The sequence below is a fragment of the Oryx dammah genome, unplaced genomic scaffold, assembly GCF_014754425.2.
Source record: "Oryx dammah isolate SB20612 unplaced genomic scaffold, SCBI_Odam_1.1 HiC_scaffold_21, whole genome shotgun sequence".
Classification (NCBI taxonomy): Eukaryota; Metazoa; Chordata; class Mammalia; order Artiodactyla; family Bovidae; genus Oryx; species Oryx dammah.
In genome coordinates this window covers 76880382-76907089 of record NW_024070205.1, presented here as the reverse complement: position 1 = coordinate 76907089, position 26708 = coordinate 76880382, and the positions used below count along the sequence as shown (strand labels likewise).

Sequence of the window (26708 nt, the reverse complement as noted above, 5' to 3'; positions counted from 1 at the left end):
CAGACCACTTCAGGCTCAGCCTCACAAACGCAGAGGGAGCACCAGACAGCTTCAGACTAAGCCTCACAGACACAGAAGGAGCACCCAGACCGCTTCAGGCTCAGCCTCACAGACGCAGAGGGAGCACCCAGACCGCTTCAGGCTCAGCCTCAGAGACGCAGAGGGAGCACCCAGACCGCTTCAGGCTCAGCCTCAGCTTTCACAGCCCCCTTGGCCCCCAGCAGACATCAGGGACTGAGGCCTGGGCTCAGCCCCAGGCCCTCATTTGGGATCTTTGAAGCCTCGCCTCTGTTTATAAGAGGAATCCTCTTGTAGCAAGAATGGAAATAGGCAACAAATTCAGCACACACAGGGGTACTATGAACCCGAGCCACACAGACCCCATTTTAAGCCTTGGCTCTGTGACCCTGCGCCAACCATATGCCTTTTAATCTGTGACCCCGGGCAAGTCATTTGACCCCAGAGCCTCTGTTACCTCACACACTTCAATCATGAAGAGCCAACCAGACAACCTCACACATGGAAGGTGGAAGGAGCTTTAGCTCAGGGTCTCTCTCAGTGTTTCTCGAACCACAGGTGGGTGTGAAATCAAGCTAAAGGGTCAAAATATCTTTTTTTTTTTTTAAACAAAACAGACCAGACTAGACTCAACTATGACATGACGTGTGCAGGACACAGTTAGGGTATCACACACGTTTGCTGGGTTGTGATGGAAAATGTATTTCTGCTGGCGGCAAAAATTTCAGTTAGATTCTACTTTGAAAACTTTCTTGCAGATGTTCCCTACTGTATACCTTTGCTTCCTGCCCTCAGGAGACTGGGATGGTAAACTCCCTGAGGCTGACAGACAGGTCTCAAGTTCCCAAGAATTCCAAACCTCCCATCTCCTTCCTCCATTGCGCTGGGCCCAGAGCAGGGTGGGCCTCCAATACAGGCTGCTCACAGGCCGGAAAGCGTCCACCGAACAGAAAATCAGCAAGAAAGATGAGGGAACCATCACCGGCAAACCGGGCACCGTCCCAGTGGCCCTGAAGGTCTGCGCTAACATTTCACGGATGAGGAAACGGGTTCAGAGAGGATAACATCTTCGGGGTGGTGCGACCGGGATGGGGACATGGACCCCCTCTCTGGACCTTGCTGCTTTTGTCCTGGCCTGAGAGAGCTCCTGCGCTGCCCGATCAAGCCTTCGAGGATCCTGCGTTGCTCAAGATGACTCGCGCCAACACACACACACAGCAGGAAGCAACACAGCATCCTTTCCTACCTGCCTTTCTCTGGATTTCCCCGTCCCACGAGGGAGAGAGACGTGAGCTACGCTGGGGCACCTGGGATGTGTCTTCCTCTTGGTCCCACCCTTGTCCTTCTCTGCCTCTTTTGAGGCTGATTTCCCCCAGTTCACCATCCCCCTCCCCCAATACCAGCTAACTGGTTACCAGGGCAACCCAGCTGGGAGGGCGCCAGTTACCACGGCAACCCAGCATGGCCGCCAGGCTGCTTTGCTTAGGAAGGTCAGGGGACCAGCCGGGCGACAGAGCCACTGGGATGTTGCCTGCAGGAACGGCCGCTACGTGCCTGAGGGAATTAAGTTCCTGCTGTCAGGGGGTTACCTCTCAGTTTCCCATGAAGCAGGCTCTCCCAGCTATAGCAAACCTCACCAATTCACTCAAGCCTGGTAGCCTCCAAACTTCAACAGAATTCTGATCACCTCACCTTGAGGAAAGTTTCTCAGAAGGTGCTGGCTATCACCCAGTCTTACCCTGGACCCCCTCACCCCCCTTCCTTTCTGAGCAAATCTGGGAGTCAGCATGCAGATGTAGTCTCTCCATGAAATATGTTGCTAATAATAACAAGGAAGAGCTACTATTTTCCCATACTTACTATGGACCAAGCATGTGCTAGGTACCTTGCCTGAAGTCTCTCTGTTGATCCAGAGAACAAATTAGTTATCCGTACTTTGTAGACACAGCAACTGAGACTTGGAGAAGGAGCCTGTTCAAGGTCATACAGGTATTAACTAGCAGAGCTAAAATGAAGCTGCATAAATCAGTTTCTGGTATGTGGACTGGCTTTAAGAAAACATTTTTAACTTTTATTAACAGATTATTTGGTGCCAGACGTTTTATTCATGTTATTTTACTTCATTTCATCCTCACCTCCATAAAGGATGTTTTAGTCTCCCCCACACAATAGCTTGGGAAACCAAGCCCCAAGGACGTTAAGCGACTTCCTCAAACTGAGGAGACCAGGTTCAGGCCCTCCTCAGGAGTCCTTTCCTGACCCCCCAAGGAGAGAGTCTTTCTTGGCCACCAACAAACACAACACATGTCTCTATTATACACAGGTATCATATCATATACATGTATCTCTAACATATACGTCTCATATCATATATCTCCCTTCCTAAACCACGAATTTTAAAATTCATTTTCACAACCTAGTATCTGGTCCATAATAAGCACACAATAAATATTTGCTGAAAGAAAGCAGGGGGGCCAAGATTCCAGTCGCGTTCATTGACCCAATTCCACGCTCCCTCTACCACATTACCCTGTCTCCCTCATCCAGTCATGAAGTAGGCATCAAACAACTGCTACGTGCCTGACTCTATGCAGAACTTCACAAAAACGAGCAAGATCAGTTCCAGCCGTGAAGCAGCCCAGTGGAGTGGAGCAGGGGGCATGGCTGAAGAGGACAGGAAGTCAACGCCCCCTGCCAACTGCCATCGAAGGCTTTCTCATAACTGTTTCCCTATGCGATCCCTTGGGCCACACGTCTTCCCATCCAAATCTTTATATATCCAACCAAGAGTTGGACCATAACGAAGGCTGAGCACCCAAGAATTGATGCTTTTGAACTGTGGTGTTGGAGAAGCTCTGAGAGCCCCTGGGACTGCAAGGAGATCCGACCAGTCCATCCTAAAGGAGACCAGTCCTGAATAGTCACTGGAAGGACTGGTGCTGAAGCTGAAGTTACAATGCTCTGGCCACCTGATGCAAAGAGCCAACTCATTAGAAAAGACCCTGATGCTGGGAAAGATTGAAGGCAGGAGGAGAAGGGGACGACAGAGGACTAGATAGTTGGATGGTATCACCGACTCAATGGACATGAGTTTGAGCAAGCTCCGGAAGATGGTGAAGGACAGGGAAGCCTGGCGTGCTGCAGTCCATGGGGTCGGAAAGAGTCGGACACAACTGAGCGCCTGAACAACAAAACTATGTATGGAGCATTTGTTATGTCGATGCCTTCAAATCACCCGTGGTCTGGGGGGGAATGAACACGATACAAAGACAGTGGAATCAAGAATCAAGAAAACAGCAAGAGAAGCGACAGATGGGTCCAGGAACTTGTGTCCAGGGACGCTGGGATCATCTGTTTAATTCTAAAGAACTTTCACATTTGACATGATAAAGTAATTTCATATTGCTTTACATTCACACCCATCTCCTACGTTAACTCATTTGAACCTCAGAGATGCAAGCACGGCAAATAATTATTACTCCCATTTTAGAGATGGGGAAACTGAGGTTCAGAAGGGGCAGAACATTGAATTAGAAGGAAGGAAGCTGGATTCTAGACCTCACTTGTGAGTCCAACAAATCTAACTATGTTTCCATCAGAACACTCGCAACCCACCATCCCACCTCACCTAAAGCAGAGTTTCCTTCCCTGCTGTGACCCCTTCAATTCCCCAGCTAGCAGCTGCAGTTTCAGGAGAGACAGACTGGCCTGCAATCTGTGGAGAGCCCACTGATACTAATGAGGACCTAGGAACCAAGCAAAATCAGTAAAAATGACCTCACCACTAGAGGTTAGGTTGAATTTAACAAGCTAATTGCAAGCATTAGGCTAATTAAAAGTGAATTGGCACCTGCAATTATAGACTCAAGTTCTCAGGTAATGATGAGCCAGACTGAGCGGACATGGTAATGTCAGTTAGGGAGGGGCCTTGCCTTCCCTGTGGAAGAGGGGGTGGTCCCAGGCCCTGCAGGAGGGACGTCTCAGCATCCACCCATATTTGTCAGATCAGCGTTGACTTGCCCATCCCTGAATCCTGTGTTCACACAATAAGGACCAAGCCTTCACAGAGATTAAGTGACCTGGAAGGATCCGATGTCACCCTGGATACCATCTGCCTTGCAGCATGTAAGGGGCTGGGCAGCTGGAGCAGGGACTCCAGCGGAATGTCCTGCTAGCCAGAAGACAGTAGCGGGGCCGATTTCTCTCGTCCAAGCGCCTGCCAGAAGGAGTCACAGGAGCGTGACACTCCCGGGGTGGCGCTGGGAGTGGGGGGTGGCTGCCTCCCCGAGCTCTGTGCTGGGGAGACCGAGCCTGGGGGAGGCAGCAGCCGAGCCTGAGGGGGCGGGCGGTGTCACCCGCGGCGTCTGCTCCCAGATGCCTGGGGGGTCCCGGGGGGAGGGAAAGCATGACTCTGGCTTCCGTGTTTCTCACGCCAATCAACACTAGTAAGATGATAAAACACACTGTCACTTTCTCTGCTTAGCATGATTCTACGTGCTTTACATATGTGACCTCATTTATCGTCACAAGAACGTCTGTGAGATAAGGCACATTATCATCCTCAGTTTACAGATGGAGAAACTGAGGTACAGAGAGATTAAGTCACGGTCAAGTTCGTGCCCCTGGTAAGTGGCAGAACCCAAAGTCGGCCTCAGGGTGGCCCTGTAACTGCAATCTTGACAACTGCACTAAATCATCTCTTAAGAAGACCCAAAGGCGTGAACAAACAAATGATAACAGGTGACCCTTCACACTTTAAATGTTTAGAATTTTAAATTTTAAAACTCGCTAATAGACAAACGTTCATCCATCTCAAGAAACAATGCATTGAAACAGTGAAAAGAGCTAGAATAGTCAAGGCTGATGCTCAGGCCACAAAATACGTTCTTATACACAGCTGCTGGGAATGTAAGTTAGTACTTTCTAACAATGAACTGGCAAAATATGTCAAGCTACTTTAAAACATAGGAATTCCACTTCTAGAAATGTAACCTAAGGAAAAAAGTCATTGATATGTGTAAAGAGTCAGATAGTTATATGTTCACTGTAGCATTATTTATAAAAGTGAAAAGCTGGAAACACATAGTTTACTATAGGGGCCAGTTAGACAAATAAATGGAATAGGTCTATAATGAAATACTCATCACTAAAATTGACGTTGTAAAAGAATACTTAATGACATGGAGAAATGCTTTTTATTTAAGTGACAAAAATATATACTTGGTCAATTTTTCACAGTATATGTGTGTATTTTGGTAATAAACATAGTCATATGTCTGTGCATGAATTCACAAATATATGTATATGCCAAAATATTCAAATTATATACTGCATCTCTGAGAGAATTACACTTAATTTTAATCTTTTCTTTATGGGTTACCCTACATTCTTAATGACTATGTATTAGTTTTATACTCACAGAATGGTAATTTTTTTTAATGTATAGCCTCTATCACATTAATTCTATGTCTTAGCATTCATCCTAAGAAAATAATCCAAGATACAGAAAAAAATTACTATTCTGTGAGTATAAAACTAATACATAGTCATTAAGAATGTAGGGTAACCCATAAAGAAAAGATTAAAATTAAGTGTAATTCTCTCAGAGATGCAGTATGTAATTTGAATATTTTGGCATATACATATATTTGTGAAAATAAGGGTAACCACCTAAGTGTCCAACACAAATATGATTACAGAAACTACATCATGTCCAAAGGCTATTATGCACTATTTTAATATGAAGAAAACAATCTTTATCACTCTTGGAAAGAGAGCTGATTTGTTCTGTGCTGCTTCGAAGAACCAAAACCAAAGGGTGGAACTTAGAAGTGGGCAGGTTTTGATTCAGGACAGAAGAATGTTCTGAGCATGGAGCAGGCTGCCTGGAGAGGCAATGAGCCCCCGTCACTGGGACTATCCAGGCGAGGGTAGGACCCAGCTGCGCCCCTCAAGGAGGCTGCAGAGGGTTCATCTGCGCTTGGAAGGCGTCTAGAGTCGTGGGTGCAGGGCTGGAGCCCACCTGGACCTTGACTGCCAAGAGGAGGGCCCCACTCAGCCTGCCCTCAGCGCCCTTCCTCTCTGCTCACCATTTATTCTGAATGTTTCCCAAATGTGCTCTTTCCTCTCTAAATACGTGTGGTTTCTTTTAACTGTTGGAGACTGGCCTCCCAGTCATCTCACTGACGGCTGATGTCCATGCTGCCTCCTCCCCTAGCAGGACTCTCTGCCGCAGCTGAGCTGCCTCTCAGCAAGCTCTCCCCCCACTGCAAGCCTCCCCCTCCTGAGGCCCCTCTGGGGGTCCAGGCTCAGTGCAGCGGCCTCAGGGGACCCACGGCAGGCCCGGAAGGAAGACGCAGGACCCGGGCTCAGGCTGTCAGGCGAGGTGTCAGCCCGTCCATGGGACTGCCTGCTCACTGACTTCCTCGGTAATTAAGTCATTTACACCACGCAGGAAGAACCCAACTGAATAATCCGGGCAGACACGTTAAAAGTAATTATCTGTGTAATGCGTCCTGCACCATCACCTTCCTGTGAAGAAGGAAAAGAAGCAGAACCCAGGGAAAAAAAAGCCCCCATTGTCTCGAGCCTGTGCAGCGCCCCCAGGATTAATTACACAGCCGCACTAACACGTTTAGCACCTCGCCTCTGATTGGAAAGCCAAGGACTCTAATAATTCATATCTGCAGCCCAGCACTCTGCGCCCTGCTGAGGACACAGGGAGCCCTTGTTTTCTGCCAGGCAAGCCCCGGGGCAGTACCAGGCTCACCCCCCAGCCGCCCCACCTGGCGATGGCTCCGGTCCCCCACCACTGTCTGCTCCACCAGGGAGGCAGCGCCGGTGGGCAGAGGGGCGGGTCTCCGCGGTGGGAGCCCACGGGAGCCCCCAGCTCCAGGGCCCCCCCAGGGAGGCCTGGAATCCAGATCTGGGAGAGTCGTAGGCAGGTGCCTGTCATGCACCCAAGGCTGTCTGGACAGCAGGCTCAGGCAGAGCCGTTCCACCAGGGCTCCCAGCCCTACATGCAGGAGAGCCTCAGGGGAGCCAGACTGAGGGTTAAGGCCCTACAGGGACTGGGGAGGAACAGCCAGGCTCTGAAGGCCGGGACCCCCTCTGACTCTGCGCCCATCCTGCTCCCACCCCCTTCCCCCCAGCTCAGCGCTGACCCGGCCTTGTGCCCCGGGGCTGGCTCCCTCCTGGCTCTCCCACCTCTGGCCTTCCAGAGGCTCTAGGCTGCAGCCCCCGCCCCTCCCCCTGCGCCTGCAGTTAAAGAAGAATCTCCCAGAGCCTCTCCTCCTTTCCCGTCCAACTCTCCCCTGGGCCCCTGCTCATCACCCTACTCTGTGATTTTGCCAACCTGTGCCCAGAACCCCACACAATACGCCCGAGGCTCTGGGGGCTGCAGCCTGGCCCCTCCATGGCAAACCCATCCCCCGATGCCCACGCAGAAGGCTCCAGCTCTCTCAGGGGCTCCCCACTGAATCTGAGAACCCAGAGGTCAGATGCCCCCGAGGAATTCAAGAGCTCAGCGGCCATAAGCCCCAACCTCTAACCCATAAAATATATACCCGACCCCCCCACGCTGAGGGAGATGGGTCCCTGGGGCTGACCTGAGCCTGACCCCCCAAGCCCCACCTCTCCTTCCTGCTGGTCTTGAACCCACTCCTCTGGCAAGATTAGAGGCAGGGTGGGGCTGGCCTCTCTGCTCAAGCCAGACTGGGGCCCCTGCTGGACCCCAGGAAGCTGGCAGCCCCAAGGCTGGCCTCACGCAGGCGATCCGGTTCAAATGTAATAAATTTAGACAACATGAGCTTTCACCGGGGATTCTGGAGGTGGCGGTGGGGGCACAGACAGGGATAAAATTAGCATTCTCAGCATCCATGATCCTGAAGCATCGCTGCCAAGAATGAGGGACGGGGAAGGCGGTGGCACCACAGTGCCAGCAGCCCAGACTCACACGGTGGGCAGGCGGCTGCCAGCCCCGACCAGAGCCCAAGCTCCCCCCTCCCCGCTCACCCACATGATGCATCAAAACAGACTCACCGGCTGCTGAGGTGCGAGCCCCACGCTGAAAAGCTATACCTCTCCGAGCCCCCAGGCAGCCCTCCCCCCAGCTCAGGCCGGCTGGGGTCCTCCTCCCTGCCCCCAGGGCCCCCTTCCAAAGCGCAGGGCTCGGGTCTGGTCTGGTCTAATCAGTCATCTCTCCGGCTGACAGGTCCCTGGCGCGGGCAGAGGATGCTGCTGCGGGGACTGCAGGATCCAGCATCTTTCCCAGGCAGAAGCAGCTGGGCATGCTCCATCGGCTCCCAGGGGATTTCAGGGCCACGTGATGCTCCCTCCCCAAGCTGTCACTTAGGATCAGGAGTAAATAGTCCCTGGAAAGGTTTAACTCCATCCACCCCAGTGACGAGCTGTTAAGCACCCGTGCTGCCCGCCTGGGTGAGAACAGAGCTCCTCAGCACAGACTTCCTGGCCATCCACCGCAGGGCCGAGGCTGCCCCCCAAAGGGCAACGGGGCCGCCCTCCGTGTAAGCTGCATTCTGCAGTCCTCCCACCAGAGTGCAGGGAGCCAGAGCCGCCCAGGGTCTGGCATCAAGGGCCTCCCCAGGCCTGCCTGTGGTTGCCTGTGTCTCCACGGCTGCCGCCCGAGAGCCGGGCATGCCTCCGGGTGTCAGCAGGCTGTGGTGAGAGCCCTGGTGCCTTCCCTTTCCCTGAGTCCACCCAGTGAATTTAAAGAAATCATGTCTGGAGCAGATTGGAGTCCATTACAAGATGCCAGGACCTTCTGGGTCCCCCAGCTCAGCTGGTCTCCAATGACCTTGGGCAAGGATGCTAGCTGAGCTGGGGATACCTGTGTTTTGCATTATTGAGGGTCACAGGCAGAAAGGAAGGCTTCAGTCAATAGGATTTCAGCCCTGTTTCTGCTGTAGAAAAGCCGATATCATTCAGAGTTCTCTCTCTCTCCCTACCCCAAACAGCCTCAGTTTCCCTCTCTTCGCCTTTCTGTGGGTGCTGGGAAAAGATTTCTGTGACAATAACCGAGTGCAGGAGAGACGCTGAGTTTCCTAGTCATGATCGGGAAGATGGAAAGAAAATGGAGTATTCCCACCGGAACTTCCAGGTAGGCTAATGAGATCCTAGTCCCATCTGCCTCTGAGACCCAGAAGTTGGAGACCCCAGATGAGTTCCTGGGGTCACTTCTGGGTAAAGAAATATTGCAATAAGCAAGGGCTAGAAAAGGGCACTTCCCAGGGGGCACTAGAGGTAAAGAACCCACCTGCCAATGCAAGAGATGTAAGAGACACAGGTTCAAGCCCTGGGTCAGGAAGATCCCCTGGAGAAGGAAATGGCAGCCCACCCCAGTATTCCTGCCTGGAGAATCCCATGGACGGAGGAGCCCGGCGGGCTACAGTCCACAGGGTTGCAAAGAGTCGGACACGACTGAAGCAACTGAGGATGGCACAAAGAGCAGCTGCCAGCATCCACCCACATGATTATTACATCTCTTCCAAATGCTTGTTTGAATCACCTTAATTTTTAAAATTTAAGCCTCTCTTCACTTAAATACAACGATTTCCCTTCTCCATGGGTCTCTCTTAATGTGATATAAGCATCACTTTTACAACTGAAGCCTTTATTGTTGAAAAGGATCTACCATTAAAAGTGCAGATGCACAGACTTCCTCCCAGAGTCCAGGAGGAGCAACAGGCGCGAGTGTTACGGGGATCTGATCCACAACCCACTCCCACATCCCCAGAGGAAGCCACTGGAAAGACCGTCCTTCCCACCCCAGGGCAGACCAGGCTGGAGCCAGGGATCCCGGGTTTGAGTAGCATGTACCTGCCTGCAGCTGTGGTGGAGAAGGGGGTCCTGAGGTCACCCCTCACCCCCCCAAAGGCTGAAACGCTGAGTTCACTGGCCGTCGGAGAGCCACTCGGCGGAAGGGACAGAGAAATCCTGGATGCAGGTCCCGAGCAGGCAGCACCGGTTCGGCCCAGCCCACCTGTCCCTGCTCTGCAGGACTTGGCGAGACTGCCCAGGACAGGCTGGGGGAGAACCCGCCCCAGGCAGCCCGAGATGCGGGGCTCTGGGGGGTCTCGGGCCTCGAGGAGCCAGCAGAGCAAAGTAAGGCTGGAACTGGAGATTACAGCATCCGGAGGGGACAGCCAGAGTGGGAAAGGGGACAAGGGCCCCAGCCTCCATTCCACGAGCTCCTCAGACAACTGGAAAGGGCAGGAGGCAGACGGGCCTGCTGAGAGTTTTCTCTCTGGCAGACGGAGGGCGAGGGCAGCAGCCAAGTCCCTCGATCCTCTGAGAGGCCTGAGCTACAGCCTCGGTGCTTCCAGGGATCTGGGGGGCTGTGGGCTGGAGACGCATGCGAGGTTGGCTGCCGGAGCACCGCCTGCATTTCAGGGCGCAAGGGGCGAGGGGTCTCCAAGGCCCAACAAGGACTGGTGAGGCAGAGCCAGAAAATGGTCCACCTGCACCGACTCTGAATTCCCTCTCTGTTTACGCAGCAGAGCGGGAGCAAGACTCATCTGAAAGGCCTAGGTTGGGAGGGAGTGAGGAGGTGGTATTAAGGGAGGATATTCCAAAGAACGTGCCTCTGTGACTCCATCCATCCTCCACTTTGGAATCCACAGTCCCCAGCGCTTAGAAGAAAAAGTCCAAAACTCTCAGTCAGGGATTCAGTCTCTGAACATTTGCATGCTCCTGGCCTTTCGAGGGTCTACCGCCCCCACCACACAGTACCGGGGACCACTAAACTGGGCGATGCATTGCCCCTCAAATGTGTCTGCCCCTTCCTCACCCAGCCACGCCTGGACGGTGTCTCCTGCCGAAAGGTAATAAGCGGGGAGCGGATAACGGAGCCTTTAGGACCTGAGATTGAGCCCTGGCTCTGTTCCCTACCAGATGAGGGACTCTGAACGAGTGACCTGGCTGCTGAGCCTCAGTCTTCCTCATCTGTAAATGGGGCTTGTCTGCTCTGAGCGCCACACCACGCCTCACTTCTCTCCTCGTCTGTCTCATGCTTTACTGTTCCAAGGTGTGACTCGCCTTTCGGAGGACAGAGCTAGTCAAGTGACGAACTCGCTGATTCGCTGCCCTGGGACTGCTCTCATTTGCCCTGCGAGGCTCCATCATACTTCCTGGGACACCACCTCCTCTGAGGTCCCCCAGGTTGGGCTCTCTACTGATGATTCCTGCGAGCCAGCCCTGGGCTCCTGTGTGCTTGCCCTCCCCCAACCCCCGCAGCTCCTGGCACGGCACTGAGCCCACCCTGACAGAACCAGAGGCACAGGTGCAGAGAGCCCGTCCTGGCCCCGTCTTGGGGGAAGCATCCAGGCCAGAACAAGGACGTGAAAGCAGCTGGGTGGGGCTCCCTGAGGGGCGGAGATGCCCGTGCAAGCTGGCACGGCCACAGGGCAGCGTCCTGGTGGGGGAGGGGCAGCAGGGCCCAGGCTGGGAGCGAGGGTAACGGGGGCATGTCTCCACAGAAAGGACCCCTGTCCTACCGCCCTCTTTGCCAACCGAAGAGAGATGCACTCTTGGACACTGAACTGACAAGCTCCACAGACGGCTGCCTTAGCAGGAAGGAGTCAGGGGTCAGAGAAGATCAGGGATGAGTGTTACCTGGCCAGATCTCTAAGCATCAGAGGAGTCCACCAGGCCCACAGTGGTTGAGGGGTGGCAGAGGACAGTCAGGATGCCCCTGTCAGCTCAGGGAGGACCCACCCTCTGCAGGGAACCAGCCCTTTCAAGGCCTCAGTGGGCCGCTCATGCGTGCTTTGGTGCCCTCCAGTGGGTTTATGTGTTCATGCGCACAGGCTTGCAATGGGTTTTACCCACATTTTAACCCTGTGCTTTTTCTCTTCTCCCTGCATACCATTTCTGTTCAATGACACTTTAAAACTGCACACACGCTTGAGCAATGCCATCAGTTGTGTAATACCAAACAATGACCTCCCAAGCACCATGAAGGAAAGGATCTATTGAACACAGTTATCAGATTTATCTGATGGCCAAATATCAGTATTTGCTCATTGAAATTTTACTCAACCACACTAAAAGGAGAAGAAAAAAAATGAAGCCCAGATTCCAAAGTTATATGTATATCTGACTTTTATTATTACCTGTTGGAAAGGCAGAGGAACCAGAGATCAAATTGCCAACATCCGCTGAATGATTGAAAAAGCAAGAGTTCCAGAAAAACATCTATTTCTGCTTTATTGACTACGCCAAAGACTTTGACTGTGTGGATCACAATAAACTGTGGAAAATTCTGAAAGAGATGGGAATACCAGACCACCTGACCTGCCTCTTGAGAAACCTATATGCAGGTCAGGAAGCAACAGTTAGAACTGGACATGGAACAACAGACTAGTTCCAAATAGGAAAAGGAGTACGTCAAGGCTGTATATTGTCACCCTGCTTATTTAACTTATATGCAGAGTACATCATGAGAAACGCTGGGCTGGAAGAAGCACAAGCTGTAATCAAGATTGCTGGGAGAAATATCAATAACCTCAGATATGCAGACGACACCACCCTGATGGCAGAAAGTGAAGAGGAGTTTAAGAGCCTCTTGATGAAAGTGAAAGAGGAGAGTGAAAAGGCTGGCTGAAAGCTCAACATTCAGAAAACTAAGATCATGGAATCTGGTCCCATCACTTCATGGGAAGTAGATGGGGAAACAGTGGAAAGAGTGTCAGACTTTTTTTTTTGGGCTCCAAAATCACTGCAGATGGTGATTTGAGCCATGAAATTAAAAGACGCTTACTCCTTGGAAGGAAAGTTATGACCAACCTAGACAACATATTAAAAAGCAGAGATATTACTTTGCCAACAAAAGTCCATCTAGTCAAGGCTATGGTTTTTCCACTGGTCACGTATGGATGTGAGAGTTGGACTGTGAAGAAAGCTGAGCACCGAAGAATTGATGCGTTTGAACTGTGGTGTTGGAGAAGACTCTTGAGAGTCCCTTGGACTGCAAGGAGATCCAACCAGTCCATTCTAAAGGAGATTAGTCCTGGGTGTTCATTGGAAGGACTGATGTCGAAGCTGAAACTCCAGTACTTTGGCCACCTCATGCGAAGAGTTGACTCTTTGGAAAAGACCACTGATGCTGGGAGGGATTGGGGGCAGGAGGAGAAGGGGATGACAGAGGATGAGATGGCTGGATGGCATCACCGACTCAATGGACATGAGTTTGAGTAAACTCCGGGAGTTGGGATGGACAAGGAGGCCTGGTGTGCTGCGATTCATAGGGTCGCAAACAGTTGGACACGACTGAGCAACTGAACTGAACTGATTCATGTCTGGGGTCCTCAGTCTCTAACTCACCCACCAACCCAATGTCATAAACCTTTGTAGGGAATTGATTATGCAGGGAACTGTGTGAAAATAAGAAGAGTAGGCCAGAGTCATTCATTCAGTCAGTCACTCACTCATTCAGTCCGGGTTTATTGATGCCTCCCTTGTCCAGGAGAGGCACAGAGGATGCTGGAGACAGCTGCGGCATGATGCTAAGAGGCCAGACTCTGAAATCAGGCAGACGTGGGGCTGAATCCCAGCTTTGCTTTCTACAAGCTTCAGGCATTGAACAAGTTATTTACTAAGTTCTGGTTTGTCTTTCTCTGACTTTCACAAATAGTTAGAAATGACAGAACCTCCCCCATAAAGCTGCTGGAGGCTGAATGAGCTGTCAGTGTAGTAAAGCACTCAGCTCTCAGAGTGGCCACAGCTGTTCCTGGTGTTCTGAGTGGCCACCAAGTCTGGGAATGACACAGATGCATAATAGAAGGGTAGTTGACATTTCATCACAAAACATGGTGAAATTACACTGCCTCTGTCTCCAGACTTCACGGCCACATCCTGCTACCTCTGCCCTTAACGAGCTTTCAGTCCAGATCAGTAGTTCTCCAAGTGTGGTCCCCACAGCAGCAGTGTAACCTGGGAGCCTGCTAGAAATGCAGACTCTGAATGAGAAACTCTACGGCTGGGCCAAGCAGTCTGTTCTGACACGCGCTTCAGGTGATTCCGTGGCACACTCGAGCTTGTGAACCACTGATCTAGAGGAAATGACACCCGTACAAACAATTACAATACAGGTGTGCTCTCCTGAAGACGTGACATCGCGAGCAGAGTCTTGAAGGAAAAGGAAGTATTTACAGGTGAACGCAAGCCACGTTAGAGGAGGGATTACACTCAGAAAGGTTGGGGGTGTGGAAGGGAGGTGCGTGTTGAGGGAAACACAAGAGATAGTCTGGCAAAATGGGGTGTGGGAGAGGCTGCAAAAGGGGGCAGGAGCCAGATTGCAAAGCCCTTTCAAGTGCCTGAGTAAGGAATTTAGATTTTATCCTACAACTGATGGGAAGCAGGAAAGGTTTCTAATGGAGAATGGCACGACCAAGTTCTCACTGTAGAACAAAGTACTCTTGCAGCAGGATGGCTTGGAGGCAGGAAGATGAACTGGAAAGCTGCTAGAATGATGATTCCAGGTAAAAGTGAGAGTCCAGGTGGGCACAAACTTGGGTGGCGGCCACAGGGATGCTGAGAAGCGGCGGAGCTGAGGGATCTTTAAGAGGAAATTGACAGGACCTCTGGAGGAGGGGCCCAAGGGTTCTGCGCTGGTGGCACTTCCGACAGAGATGCAACATGCTGGTGGTGGGAAGGCCGAGAGCTCAGGACTGAACACGCTGAAGGAGGCGCTCAGGAGACGCTCTGCGCTGGTAGCCAGAGCAGGCGTTAATCATGCCTCTCTCTCTCAACATGTTTCATTCATTCACTCATTCATTTCACCAAAGACTGGGTTCCTATCAAGTGCCAGAAAGGATCCAGGACAGAGTGGAACACAAAATAGCCAAAATCTGCTCTCGGGGCTGATATGGCAGTGGGGGACACCAACAAGAAAACAGCAGAACAAACACGTGAACAAGCAGCTTTCCAGTAGTGTAGGTAAAGAAAAGTAAGGGGGGAGCTAAGGAGGAACAGGAGGGAGCTTCAGACAAGGTCACCAGGAAAGCCCTGCTGAGAAGATGTCACTTGAACCAAATGTTGAGTAGAAACCAGATGTACAAAAATAGGAGGAAAGTGTGCTCAGGCAGAGTGAACAGCAAGTGCAAGGATCCTGAGGCAGAAATTAGTTTGGCCTGATGGAGGGAAAACGAGAATCAGTGCAGCTGCCCAGCTGCGGAAGCTGAGGGCCGGGAGGGGCCAGCCTGGACCACAGAGAGGGGGGCGCTTTCAAAGGCCGACGAGGTAATATATGCAAAAGTGCAGGGCTTCCCTGGCCGTCCAGGGGTTACCACTTTGCACATTCACTGCAGGGGGCATGAGTTCCATTCCTGGTCAGGGAACGAAGAGCCCGCATGAACTAAGAGCCCACAGTCAAAAACATTTTTTAATACATGTGAAAGTGTTTCGTAAATGACCTCAAGAACCAGGTATACATAAGGGAATGCTAAGGTGCTGCCATCAAGGAGAAAAAAAAGGAGTAAGTCTTAACTGAAGCAAGGAGTTCAATTTCAGGAAAAGCTCAGGCTATGAGAGCCATCATATCAGAACAATTTCTAAAACAGATCAGTTGTCCATTTTTTCCTACTGCTTTTGCTTAAGAATGGCTACCCACTCCAATATTCTTGCCTGTCGTCTCATGGACAGACGAGCCTGGAGGGGAATACGGTTAACAGGCAAACTGATGCAAGTGCTGGCTGGTCTTGAGGCGGGAGATGGAAACAGGACCTCTCACAGCACAGACAAGGAAGGTGAGAAAGTAGGGAGAGAGGAAAGGAGATGAGAAAAAGGCTCTCCTTGCAGGCTGGGCGGCGGCTCCCTCTGCTGGTGCCTGAGTCCCAGCTGTTTGCAGCCAGGCCCAGCCCTGCCGGCCCGAGCCCGCCCGCTTCACCCTGAGAGCGAAGCCGGGAGCCAGGCCAGCGGGGAAGCAGAGGGACCCAGGTCAAGGCATAGGGAGAGGCATCCAGCGGGCAGACGCGGGCACCCCGGCCCCCAGGGCTGCCTGCTGCACCCAAGAACACGAGCCACTCAGCCAACAGAGGGCCCTGAGCACCCCTGAGGGGACACAGAGTACCAGACATGTGCCTGCCACCCCCAGGATGACAGAGGCACCCCCTGTCTCCTTCCTCTAAGCCTTTGACCCAAGTGTCTAGAACAGTTTCTCTCACGCCACCCAGCCCCACCCCACCACCCCAGAGAACTTCCTGTGATTGACACGAGCTCTCCTGGGCCAACACACATGCACGTGCACACATACACACACACACACACACACGCGTACGCACGCACGCACGCACACACCCTGGGCTTTATCTGCAAGGCTTCACACACACACCCTGAGCTTTATCTTTAACTTGGAACCCATGACATCTCCTGGCCATTCACAGATCCCAGCAAGGCCTCCAGGAAGACCGTTTAACTGTCTCCCCACCCAAGGAGGTATCAGGTACAAGGACAAAAGTAGAACAGCAAGACTGGAAAGAAACTCCATCTTACTCACTTGATGAAATACACAGCTCCTTCCTGGGTAGAATCCATCTCCCAGCCCTTGGGCAAACCTGTGAGGAAGCAAAATCACAAAATCACCCTCTCTTCCACAAGCCCAATCTGCACTCAGGAGGGATGGAGACTCAGAGAACAGGGGCAATTCACAGATAAGCCAGCAGTGGTCAAACCAACAGTCTCACCCTTTTCTGTCCACTCTATCAGTCTGTGCTTCCAGCAAACAGCAAGAGAGTTGGCAGTGGAGGAGATGCCCCCCATTAGTGAGCAGTGAAGTGACAAAATAGATCGCTGCTTTGCAGGCTTCCTTCATTCATTCAACAAACACTTACTGCTCCTCTGTTCTGTGCCAGGCCCTGTGCCAGCCCCCAGGGATGCAGCAGTGAATGCACAGATGACCACCCTGGAAGGTCCTCAGGATCATCCCTGCTTATATCACAGGAGCAGAAGCTGGAGCCGCTGTGAGTCACTGGCCCCAGATCTCACGGATAATTAGCACTTAAGATCAGACCAGGACTCAGCTCTCCAAGGGCTTCCCAGACGGTGCTGGTGGTCAAGAACCCGCCTGCCGATGCAAGAGACGCAGGTTCAGTCACTGGGTCGGGAAGATCCCCTGGAGGAGAGACGGCAACCCACTCCAGCATTCTTGCCTGGGAAATCCCATGGAGAGAGGAGCCGGGCGGGTGGCAGGCTACAGTCTATGGGGTCGCAAGGAGCTGGACACAACAGAAGCAACTTAGTACGCATGCACAAGTCTTCAAATCCCAGGCCACTGTCATTAGCTCGGCTTCTGAACAAGACACCACAGACCTGGGAAATCAGTCCCAGAAAAAATGAGGCTTTTTTTTTTTTTTCACAGCACCTCTGAAAACAATTCATCCATGGAAATGCTTAGAATGGAGAAGCACTGACTTGCAAAATGAGAGAGGACTGAGTAGCCCAGGAAGCTGACCGTGGCTCCAAGGCATCTAGGCTGTCCTCCAGGCGGGCGCAGCCCCTGCTGCACAGCTCCAGAGACTCCGCGCCTCCTTCTCCACAGGGCGCTCCGGGAGCCTCTGGCTCTGCCGCGCCCCCAAACAGCCACCCTGGCCGAGTCCTGCTTCTCAAAGAGGCCGCCGCCAACTGCGGCAGAGGAGGACGAGCTTTCCGGGAGCCCGAGGGAATCCAGCATGAGGTGGAGGCAGGCCGGGCACCGCTGCAAGAGCCCTGTGGCTGACACATTAGGAAACGGGCGCAGATTCTCTCAACACTCAAACACCTGCCTGTGTAAGAGGTTTTATAAACTAAGGCTACTGAGTGCTGGCCTGCACCTCTCCTGCCCTCTTCCCAGCTGCCCTCAGACACAAGCTGCTGGACAGTGGGGCCTGGGCTGGACAGAGTGCTGGCCTCAGCTACTCTTCACTCACTGCCGGGTATCAAGGCTCTGTATTTCCATGGCTGCTGCTGATGGAGATGCTGATGCTTCAGTGCAGCGGGGCAGCCCACCTCCCTCTCAGGACGTGGTCCACAGAAATCATGCCACCAGCCAGTGCTTAGTGAGAGCCTCTCTCCTCTAAGGTACACGGTTTACCCCTATGAGCATATTCAGTCTGCACAGCAATATTACACAACAGGCATCAGCCCGAGCATTTTTACAGATGAGGAAACTGAGGCCCAGAGAGCTCAATCGACTTGCCAAAGGTCACACAGGAAGTGTCTGGGCCAGGACAGGAGTCTGGTCGCCTATCTGCAAAGCTCACATTCTTTCCTCTGTGTTGCCCCATAAATGCTACTTGTTCCCCTCTGGCCCTGTGCGAGGATGCTCCCATTCAGAAGGGCGTGGGTTGGCAGCCTCCCCGTGTAGAAGGATCCCCATTGGGTCAGAATCATAAATAATCCTGCCACTGTGATGTGCCTGGGAAAGAGGCCAGCGTGGATTATGTCCCCTGCCTTTTCCAGCAACTTCCCTGCACACTGCCCTCTCTGCCAGGGCAACACCAAGAGTGCTTATATTCCTGTCCAGGCGGAGTGCCCACTAAGGCAGCTGCCCTTCCAGCAAGCTTCAGGGGCATCTTAACCCCTTCCCAACCTTGGACAACCAGTTGGCTGCAGCCAAAATTGACAGGATTGGCTCACAGACTTGTATTCATCCTCTAGCCTTACCTAGGGCCATGGTAAGATGAACGGACTCTAACTGAAAACAGCCGAAACGTGGAAGGTGGCAACACCAACCCAGAAGAAGACAGCCGCAGCCTTGGGGTCCTGAGGCTTCGCTTCAAGTTGAAAATACAATGGCGACAAAAGCAACAGCAGTCACCTCTGTTGATGTGACTCTTGCGTAATCGGTGTTACAACCTTCTGAGGTTCATAATCCTATCCCCATTTTACAGACAAAGACGCTACGTCCCAGGAGAACTAGCCACTCGCTCCAAGTCACACTAATAAAACCTCAAGCCAAGATTTGAGCTCAGGTCTCTCTGTCTCTAGAACTTGTGCATTTAACTCCGATGCTTCTTTGCTTATTAGCCAAGTGGCCTTGAGCCAGGCCCTTTCTCTCTGCTCTCCCATTTTCCTACTTTAAAATGAAGGAGTCAGACTCCATGACCCCTGCAGTCCTTTTTGGCTCTAGAACCAAAATGAGTCCAGTTCCGAAATGAAAAGAAAGCAGGCTCTGGGCAAGTCAGCACCTTGACCCGCACATCCAGCAGTGCTCCCGTGCCCCAAGAATGCCTGGGACTCTGTGTGGCTGGGTGAACGGCTGGGAGGCCAGCGAGTGGTGGGGGCGGGGCCGGGGGGGTCCAACATTGTTGCTCCTGCCCCTCCGCTCTGGTCCACAGTAGCATCCTGAAGAAGGTGGTGGGCTGTTCACTTGAAACGCCCCAGGCCTTATGACTCTTGGTGTCTCCACCTCTTCAATTTAGAATGAAACCATCTTGGCTCGGATGGGGCCCATCTTTCCCGCTAGCCTGGGAGGGGACTCTCAGGGTGGAGGGGGTTTTAAAACTGGGCAGAGGAATAAGAGGGATAAGCAAGCTCTTCGCCCTCAGAGGTCAGGCCCAGTCAATGAGCACAGGACTGGAAGCTTGAAAAGACCTCAAGGTGAGCATCAACCCTCCTGCCCTCACCTGCCCAGTGGTGGGTCAATGCTTAGCTGAGTCCATTCGAAGAGAAAGGAAAAATTCAGAAGCAAAGTCAGGGTAGTGGGTTCCCACAGCCACCGCAGGGCATCCCCTCCTCATGGCCTGCAAAGGCAGGGATGGACGAGCTCCTTACCTGGACAGGAAGAGTGTCCACTCTGGATGGGTGATGCCGTTCCAGGATGCACCCAGCAGGTTGATTTCTCCTCATCACTAGAGAAGACCAAATCGAACATGTCAGAGGTCAAAGAGGCTTCCCTGAGCAGGACACCCATCACCACCGTCACATCAGTACCGACCGTCCAACCCCAGACACCAGGCTGCCTTTGCTCAGACACACACGCAGAGCATTTACTGAGCAGACTCTGAGGGTGCAGAGATGAAGAATCCGAGATCCCTGTCCTCAGAGGGTGCACTGCTTTTGTATAACCCACCTGGGAGCCAGATGTGTAAAAATATATCTGGAATATGATGTGATGGGAGCTACACTCCTGACTACGCAGAGAGAGCACTACAAGTCAGAGGGGGGAGCACTCCCTGCCCGGGGTTGGCGGCTTCACGAAAGAGGCGACATTCGAGGTGACCAGTGAAGCCACACGGGAGGCACACAGAAGGCTCTTCACTGGCGGCTTCTCGATGGATAGGAGAAGAGGAGGCTGCGTGGATCAGCAGTCCTCGAGCGTCTGCAGTGCTGGACACCGCCATCCACAACGTTCCCTCACCTCAGGAACTTTGCAGATTACACATCCGAGGCTCTGCGAGGCTAAGTAACTCCCCCAAAGTCAGAATCAGTAAGTGATGAAGCCAGGATCCAGGCCTAGATGTGCCCCCTTGTTACCCAGGCTCTTTAGAGCACCTCACTCCCAGCAAGGCAGGCTCCCTGTGTAGATCCTCTGGTCTCTAGATGCCATGGCCGGTGAGTCCACCGACCTGTCTCAGCTCCCTGACAACCAAGGACACTGATATTTCCTGAGCCCGAGGTACGCACAGGACAGGACCCCCGGACCACCCTATCTCCCAGGCTTTAGGCTAGGGGTCTCAGAGCCCAGAATAGGACTCCACTCGGTAATGAATACCTTAATATATAATATAATTATATAATATAATGAAATGCACTAAGAAAGTGCCACCGAATTTCTACTAGAGTAAGATACAATAAACTACACATAGTTAAAGTGTACAATGTAATGTTGGGATACATGTGTACACCTGTGAAACTACCCCCAAATCAAGATGTGAGCCCCCAGATCCTCTCTGCACCCCTTCGTAATTCCCGTCTCCTACCCACTGGTTCTCACTGTCCCCCCATCCCCAGCAGCCACTGGTAAGTTTCCTGTTACCATAGATTCACTGGCGCTTTCTAGAGTTCCCAGGGTGTCACACATGGAATCACACAAACAAGCCTTCTCTGTCTGCCTTCTCTCCTTGTCTCTCTCCCACGTGCTGGCCCATGTCAGTAGCTCATCCCACTGCAGGACATACAGGTGTCCCCCCCGACCCCGCTGATGAACACTGGGGGTGTTTCCAGGTTGGGCCATTCAAATAAAGCTGCTCGGAACACTCGTGTCCAACTCTTCGCGTGGACTCCTTTCCCTCGACTCCACTACATTTCCTCTGAGTTTCTTTAACACCGGCTGCAGGAAGAGCCTAGGTGCCTGGGAAACCAAGTCACGGGACCTGGAGCCATGTGCACCACGGGAGATGGCCTGTGGCCTGGGCTCTGGTCCTGGGACAGGGGGCGAGGGAGCAGAGCCAGGGACACTCAGCCCTTCCCCTCCCTTGCGGCCCCCGAGACCTCCGGCCCTCGCCCCTTCCGGCTCTCACGTGATCAGCTCCCCGGACCGCACGTGTCTGCACCCCTCAGATGGTCGCAGGGTCACGGAGGGGCACACAGCACTCCCCACATCCTCTCCCACGTCCTCCCCGGCCCCGTCAGCTTCCAGCAAGAACAGTGCAGCCACAGGTTGTTCCTACCCTGCCCCTGGGCCGGTGGGGAAACTGCGGAACCAGAAGGACAGCACTCATTGCAAACCCGCCAGCTAGAATCTTCTTCAGGGACCCCAATCCGCTGACCCTTGCTGAGTGTTTCCCAGGCTTTCCCACCAACCTCAGGTCCCAGGTTGCTGGGAAGTCCCAGGCCCGCCTTCCTCCCATCCCTCTCCACCACTCTCAATGGATAATCTCATCCCTCAACTCAACAGAAATAGAAACCACGAGGCAGGAGCAACCTCCCCACAACACTTATAGGTATTTCCTCACACCCTATAAGGTCAAGGCTGTATATTGTCACCTTGTTTATTTAACTTACATCACGAGAAATGCTGGGCTGGAGGAAGCACAAGCCGGAATCAAGATTGCAGGGAGAAATATCAATAACCTCACATATGCAGATGACACCACCCTTATGGCAGAAAGTGAAGAACTAAAGAGCCTCTTGACGAAAGTGAAAGAGGAGAGTGAAAAAGTTGGCTTAAAGCTCAACATTCAGAAAACTAAGATCATGGCATCCAGTCCCATCACTTCATGGCAAATAGATGGGGAAACAGTGGAAACAGTGACAGACTTTATTTTTCTGGGCTCCAATATCACTGCAGATGGTGATTGCTAAAAGATGCTTACTACTTGGAAGGAAGGTTATGACCAACCTAGACAGCATATTAAAAAGCAGAGACATTACTTTGTCAACAAAGGTCAGTCTGGTCAAGGCTATGGTTTTTCCAGTGGCCATGTATGGATGTGAGAGTTGGACTGTGAAGAAAGCTGAGCTCAGAAGAATTGATGCTTTTGAACTGTGGTGTTGGAGAAGACTCTTGAGAGTCCCTTGGACTGCAAGGAGATCCAACCAGTCCATCCTTAAGGAGATCAGTCCTGGGTGTTTATTGGAGGGACTGATGTTGAAGCTGAAACTCCAATACTTTGGTCACCTCATGTGAGAGTTGACTCATTGGAAAAGACCCTGATGCTGGGAAAGATTGAGGGCAGGAGGAGAAGGGGACAACAAAGAATAAGATGGTTGGATGGCATCACCGACTCAATGGACATGGGTTTGGGTGGACTCCAGGAGTTGGTGATGGACAGGGAGGCCTGGCGTGCTGTGATTCATGGGGTCACAAAGAGTCGGACACGACTGAGCGACTGAACTGAACTATAGTACTTGTCTCTACATTGGACAAAAGGTGGCCCTCTCCCATTGAAGAAGGGTCCACGTGGGTCACAATCCACATCATTTCCCATCTTTTCTAGACCCTTACTCTATTGAGCATGGCAGGCTTTACATTCAACTTTTCCCTCCCTCTCACGTCCATCACTTTAGCCCCATTCGTGTCTGTGTCTTCCGCTGAACCCTCTGCCTCTCTCTCGAAGCTGCCTCCCCCTCCCAGCTCCCTTCCCAAGCTCCTCCTCTTCCTGACCAGACAACCCTGTTAGAAACGAGTTCCTTCTAACAGTCCCCATTTTCTGGCCTGCCATTCACCAACCTCTGCAGCCTGGTTCTGACCCCAGCCCTCCCCTGAAGCCACTTTCCTAGAGGTCATTACAGATGTCTCAGTTCCTCAATCCAGTAAACGCTCTCCAGTCTTAACCGCATGTGGCTTTTCCGCAGCTGACATCACTTTCTATGTAGCGTCCCTCTCCCTCGCCATCCGGGGCCATGCTACTCTGACCTTGGGGCTACCCACCTCCACGCTGGGTCTCCTCTCTGGCCTCTCCTCAAATGTGGAGACCCTCCTGTCTTCTCCCTGACACACTCCTGGGTGGTCCCAGCTGTGCGTGATGCCTCTCCAGTCCAGGGCCCCTCTCTTCCACCTCTAGCCTGTACACCTAGCTGCCTCTAGGGTAGCACTTCCTGACTGTCCCATGGGAACCTCAAATTCAGGATTTCCTAGCTAAACTTGTACCTTCCCTAAAATCTGTTCCTCTTCCCATACTCCTGATTTTTATCAAATTCAAGTTAAAAATTCTAAGATTTAGCATTTCCCTGGTGGTCCAGTGGTTGAGAACCAGCCTGCCAGTGTAGGGGACCCAAGTCTGATCCCTCATCCAAGAAGATCCCACACACTGAGGGGCAGCTAAGCCCAAGCCCCACAGTTACTGAAGTCCGAGCTCTAGAACTTGCTCCCCAACAAGAGAAACCACCAGTGAGAAGCCCGGGCAATGCAGCAGATAGTAGCCCCCTCACCGCAACTGGGGAAAGCCAGCACACAGCAGTGAAGACCCACTGCAGCCAAAAATAAATAAATACATTGTTTTTTAGCTCAGAATTATCTGGGGCTCTTCCCCTTCTCTCCCCTCATTCCTCAACATTCAGAAAGTAAATGGAAACTCTCAATTCTATGCCTAAAGATTCTCCCCGCCCTTTAGGGAGAAAAATCTTTAATTCAAGTCTCCTGGACTCTCCTGGACTTTGGTGGGGCTTCCAGGTGGCTCAGTGGTAAAGAGCCCGCCTGCCAACGCAGGAGACAAAGAGACGTGGGCTCGATCCCTGGGTCAGGAAGGTCCCCTGGAGGAGTACTGGCAACTGTCTCCAGTACTCTTGCTTAGAAAATCCCATGGACAGAGGAGCCTGGCGGGCTCCAGTCCATGGGGTCACAGAGAGTCTGACATGACTGAGCACAGAACAGACTTTGGTGACTGCCTCCCACCTGCCCGCCACACCTCCAGTGTCTCCCATGCTGCCCCACTCAGCCCCCAGATCACCATCTCTGCAACTGCCAGAGAGATCCTTCTACAGCACACGTCTAACTACGTCCCTCCTCTGTCTGAAATCACGTTTGGTTTCCTATCACCTACAGGATCATGTTCAAACCCCTTAGCCTAACACACAAGCCCCTCTGGAGCGGCCCTCCCCTACCTGTTTTGCCTCGGCTTCTGCGGCACCCCAGCTGGCCCATCCCATCTCTCCTGAGCCCCTCAGAGTGTTTACGACAACCTGGGCTCCAGCAGCCATAGGTGCCCTCCGACCCGCAGGCCTCTGTCTGAGGGCCCCTTTCACTCTGGTCTCTTTCCTCCAGAATGAGGTGAAATGTCTCCTCCTCCAGGAAGCCCTCCCTCAACTCTTCAGACCGTTAGCTCTATCTTCCTTGTGTTCCTATAACATCATGCAATTACCTCTGGAATGTATCTGATTATTTCATAAATATTTGTTTGCGTTTTCTCTCTACCACCTTTAAAGAAAAACCTGTGTGTCTTATTGTTTTTTTTTTTTTTATCTCAATGCCCAACACTGCAGTAGACAAATAGTGGATATTCAATAAATGTCTGTGGATAGAACAACAAAAAGGTTGGAAGGCAAGTAAGAAACTGAGAAGATGGGAAAAGCCAAATTAACCACTTTATCAGAATCCCTGAGGAGCTTGTGGAAATGCAGATTCCGAGGCCACCCCAGATCCTCTGACTCAGACAGAATCCTTGGAGGCAGGGCTTGGGAACTGGCCTTTTAAACTAATTTCCTTGGGTGATTCTTATGGATTCTAAAGTCTCAAACCGCTGACCAAAGGGACTTTTGTTTTAATACTGGAGAAGTTCTGTTATTTCAGAATCTGACCCAGGGTTAAGAACTTTAGTGGAGTTAATGTCTAAGATAGTATAATTATAACATCAACTTTGATCATAGTCATAATTACAGAAGAAAAGCCTATAGCAAACGTGGAAACAGTAACACCAACAAGAAAACCACTGGCTGCCTGCACTCCTGCAAAGGCCCTTTGGAACACAAGGAAGGCACTGCACTCTGGGCTTGGTGGGAGCTCTGATTAACAAGTGGTTTCATCTCAGCCAAGTACTCTCCATCTCTGCAGAGCTCGCCTCCCATCTGAAACAGGAGGGGGTTGCATCCAAGCTTCCTTTCAGCTCTAATGTTCTGTGAGCGGCTGTCTTGAGAAAGGGAAAACCCATCATGGGTGGGTAACAGTTCAAATGCTGTGCTTCTAGGCTTGCTATATTATCAGGAGATTTCTATCCTGGCAAAAGATACCTGTAGGAGAAGCAGGCCAAAACAGTGTCCGCAGAGTCACTCTGTTATAATGAGATTAAGCCAGAGCCATTTTGGTTGATGAAATTAATATAACAGTGCTAATATATTACGGAGAGCAGCAGAGCCTCCCTCTCTAAAGAAGGCCAGGTGTATTGTGGGCACGTTCTTCCCCTTGACCACAGTCCTGTAAAGGTGCTGGAGGGGAGGGGCTGCCATCTGGGCAGCCCTGAGTGCCGGGGCGGGGGACTGCGGGGCGGCAGGAGAGGGTCTCCTGGGATGTTGGCACTTAGCCCACGTCTTCCTGTAGGAAAGGTTGGGGTGGGCACAAGGAAGAAAGGACCCTCCGCGGGCCCTGTCAGTCACCAGTGCTGGAAGGGAAGACCTGCGCGCTGGGCACCAGGTCCAGCCGTTCTCCTCCGGGACCGCGTTCTGCCGGCAGCCAGGGGAGAGGGCAAAGCCAGCACCTGGCCTGCCTCTCCAGAGCAGGGAGCGCTGAGCCTCTGCTGGACCTTGACCCACTGGGGAAAGAGCCACATTCAAACAGGCGCAGTAATAAACTTATTAGTCATGCGGGTTGCTCCAGCCACCGCTCCCCGACCCGGCCTCTCCGGCGGGTCCCCAGCCCTGCTGCCTTTCAAGTTGGACAACTTGGAAAGGAGAGAGGGGGAGAGAAAATGACAGAGGCTCACATACTTGATGAAGAAGACTCTCCCACCGCGGTCAACTCCGTAGGTCCACCGGCCGGGCAAGTCCAGCCAGTCGATCTCATCGGCCATCTCCGAGTCCCGCAGCCCCTCCGGCTCTCTGCGCACCGGGGCGTCGGGCTGGGAGGCGGGCGGGGGGGCTACGGCGAGCCCCCCACTCCTGCTCCTCCTCGAGGCGGCGACGGGGGCGGGGGTCCAGGCGGTCCTCCCGGCTCCCTGGCCCGGGGCTCCGGCCTCTCGCTGGAGGCAGCTGGCCGCCAGCCGGGCGGCGGGGAGCGGAAGACTTAACCCCGGCGGGGCCGAGCGAGCCCGGCCGCAGACGCGCGCCGCCCCCGGAGTCGGCGCTCCGCTCCCGCCGTCTCCTTAACTTAATGACGGGCAATT

The 26708-nt window shown here is 52.5% G+C and overlaps 1 protein-coding gene and 1 long non-coding RNA gene across 8 annotated transcripts in view; one reads left to right on the top strand and one right to left on the bottom strand.

Moving 5' to 3' along the window:
* Positions 1–26409, bottom strand: part of PLEKHA6 (pleckstrin homology domain containing A6) — a 141014-nt gene extending 114605 nt beyond the window's left edge. For all 7 annotated transcript variants that reach the window (XM_040263005.1, XM_040263008.1, XM_040263009.1 and 4 more), the window contains exons 1-3: positions 26314–26409; positions 19786–19862; positions 16532–16589 (exon numbers count right to left, since the gene is read on the bottom strand). In XM_040263005.1, the coding sequence (XP_040118939.1) occupies positions 16532–16589; positions 19786–19862; positions 26314–26396 (218 nt within the window). In that variant the 5' untranslated portion in view covers positions 26397–26409. The remainder of the gene's footprint in view (positions 1–16531; positions 16590–19785; positions 19863–26313) is intronic.
* The window catches only part of LOC120879997, a 3875-nt gene continuing 3340 nt past the window's right edge, over positions 26174–26708 (top strand). The window contains exon 1 of the long non-coding RNA XR_005724926.1: positions 26174–26348. This is a non-coding gene — a long non-coding RNA (uncharacterized LOC120879997). The remainder of the gene's footprint in view (positions 26349–26708) is intronic.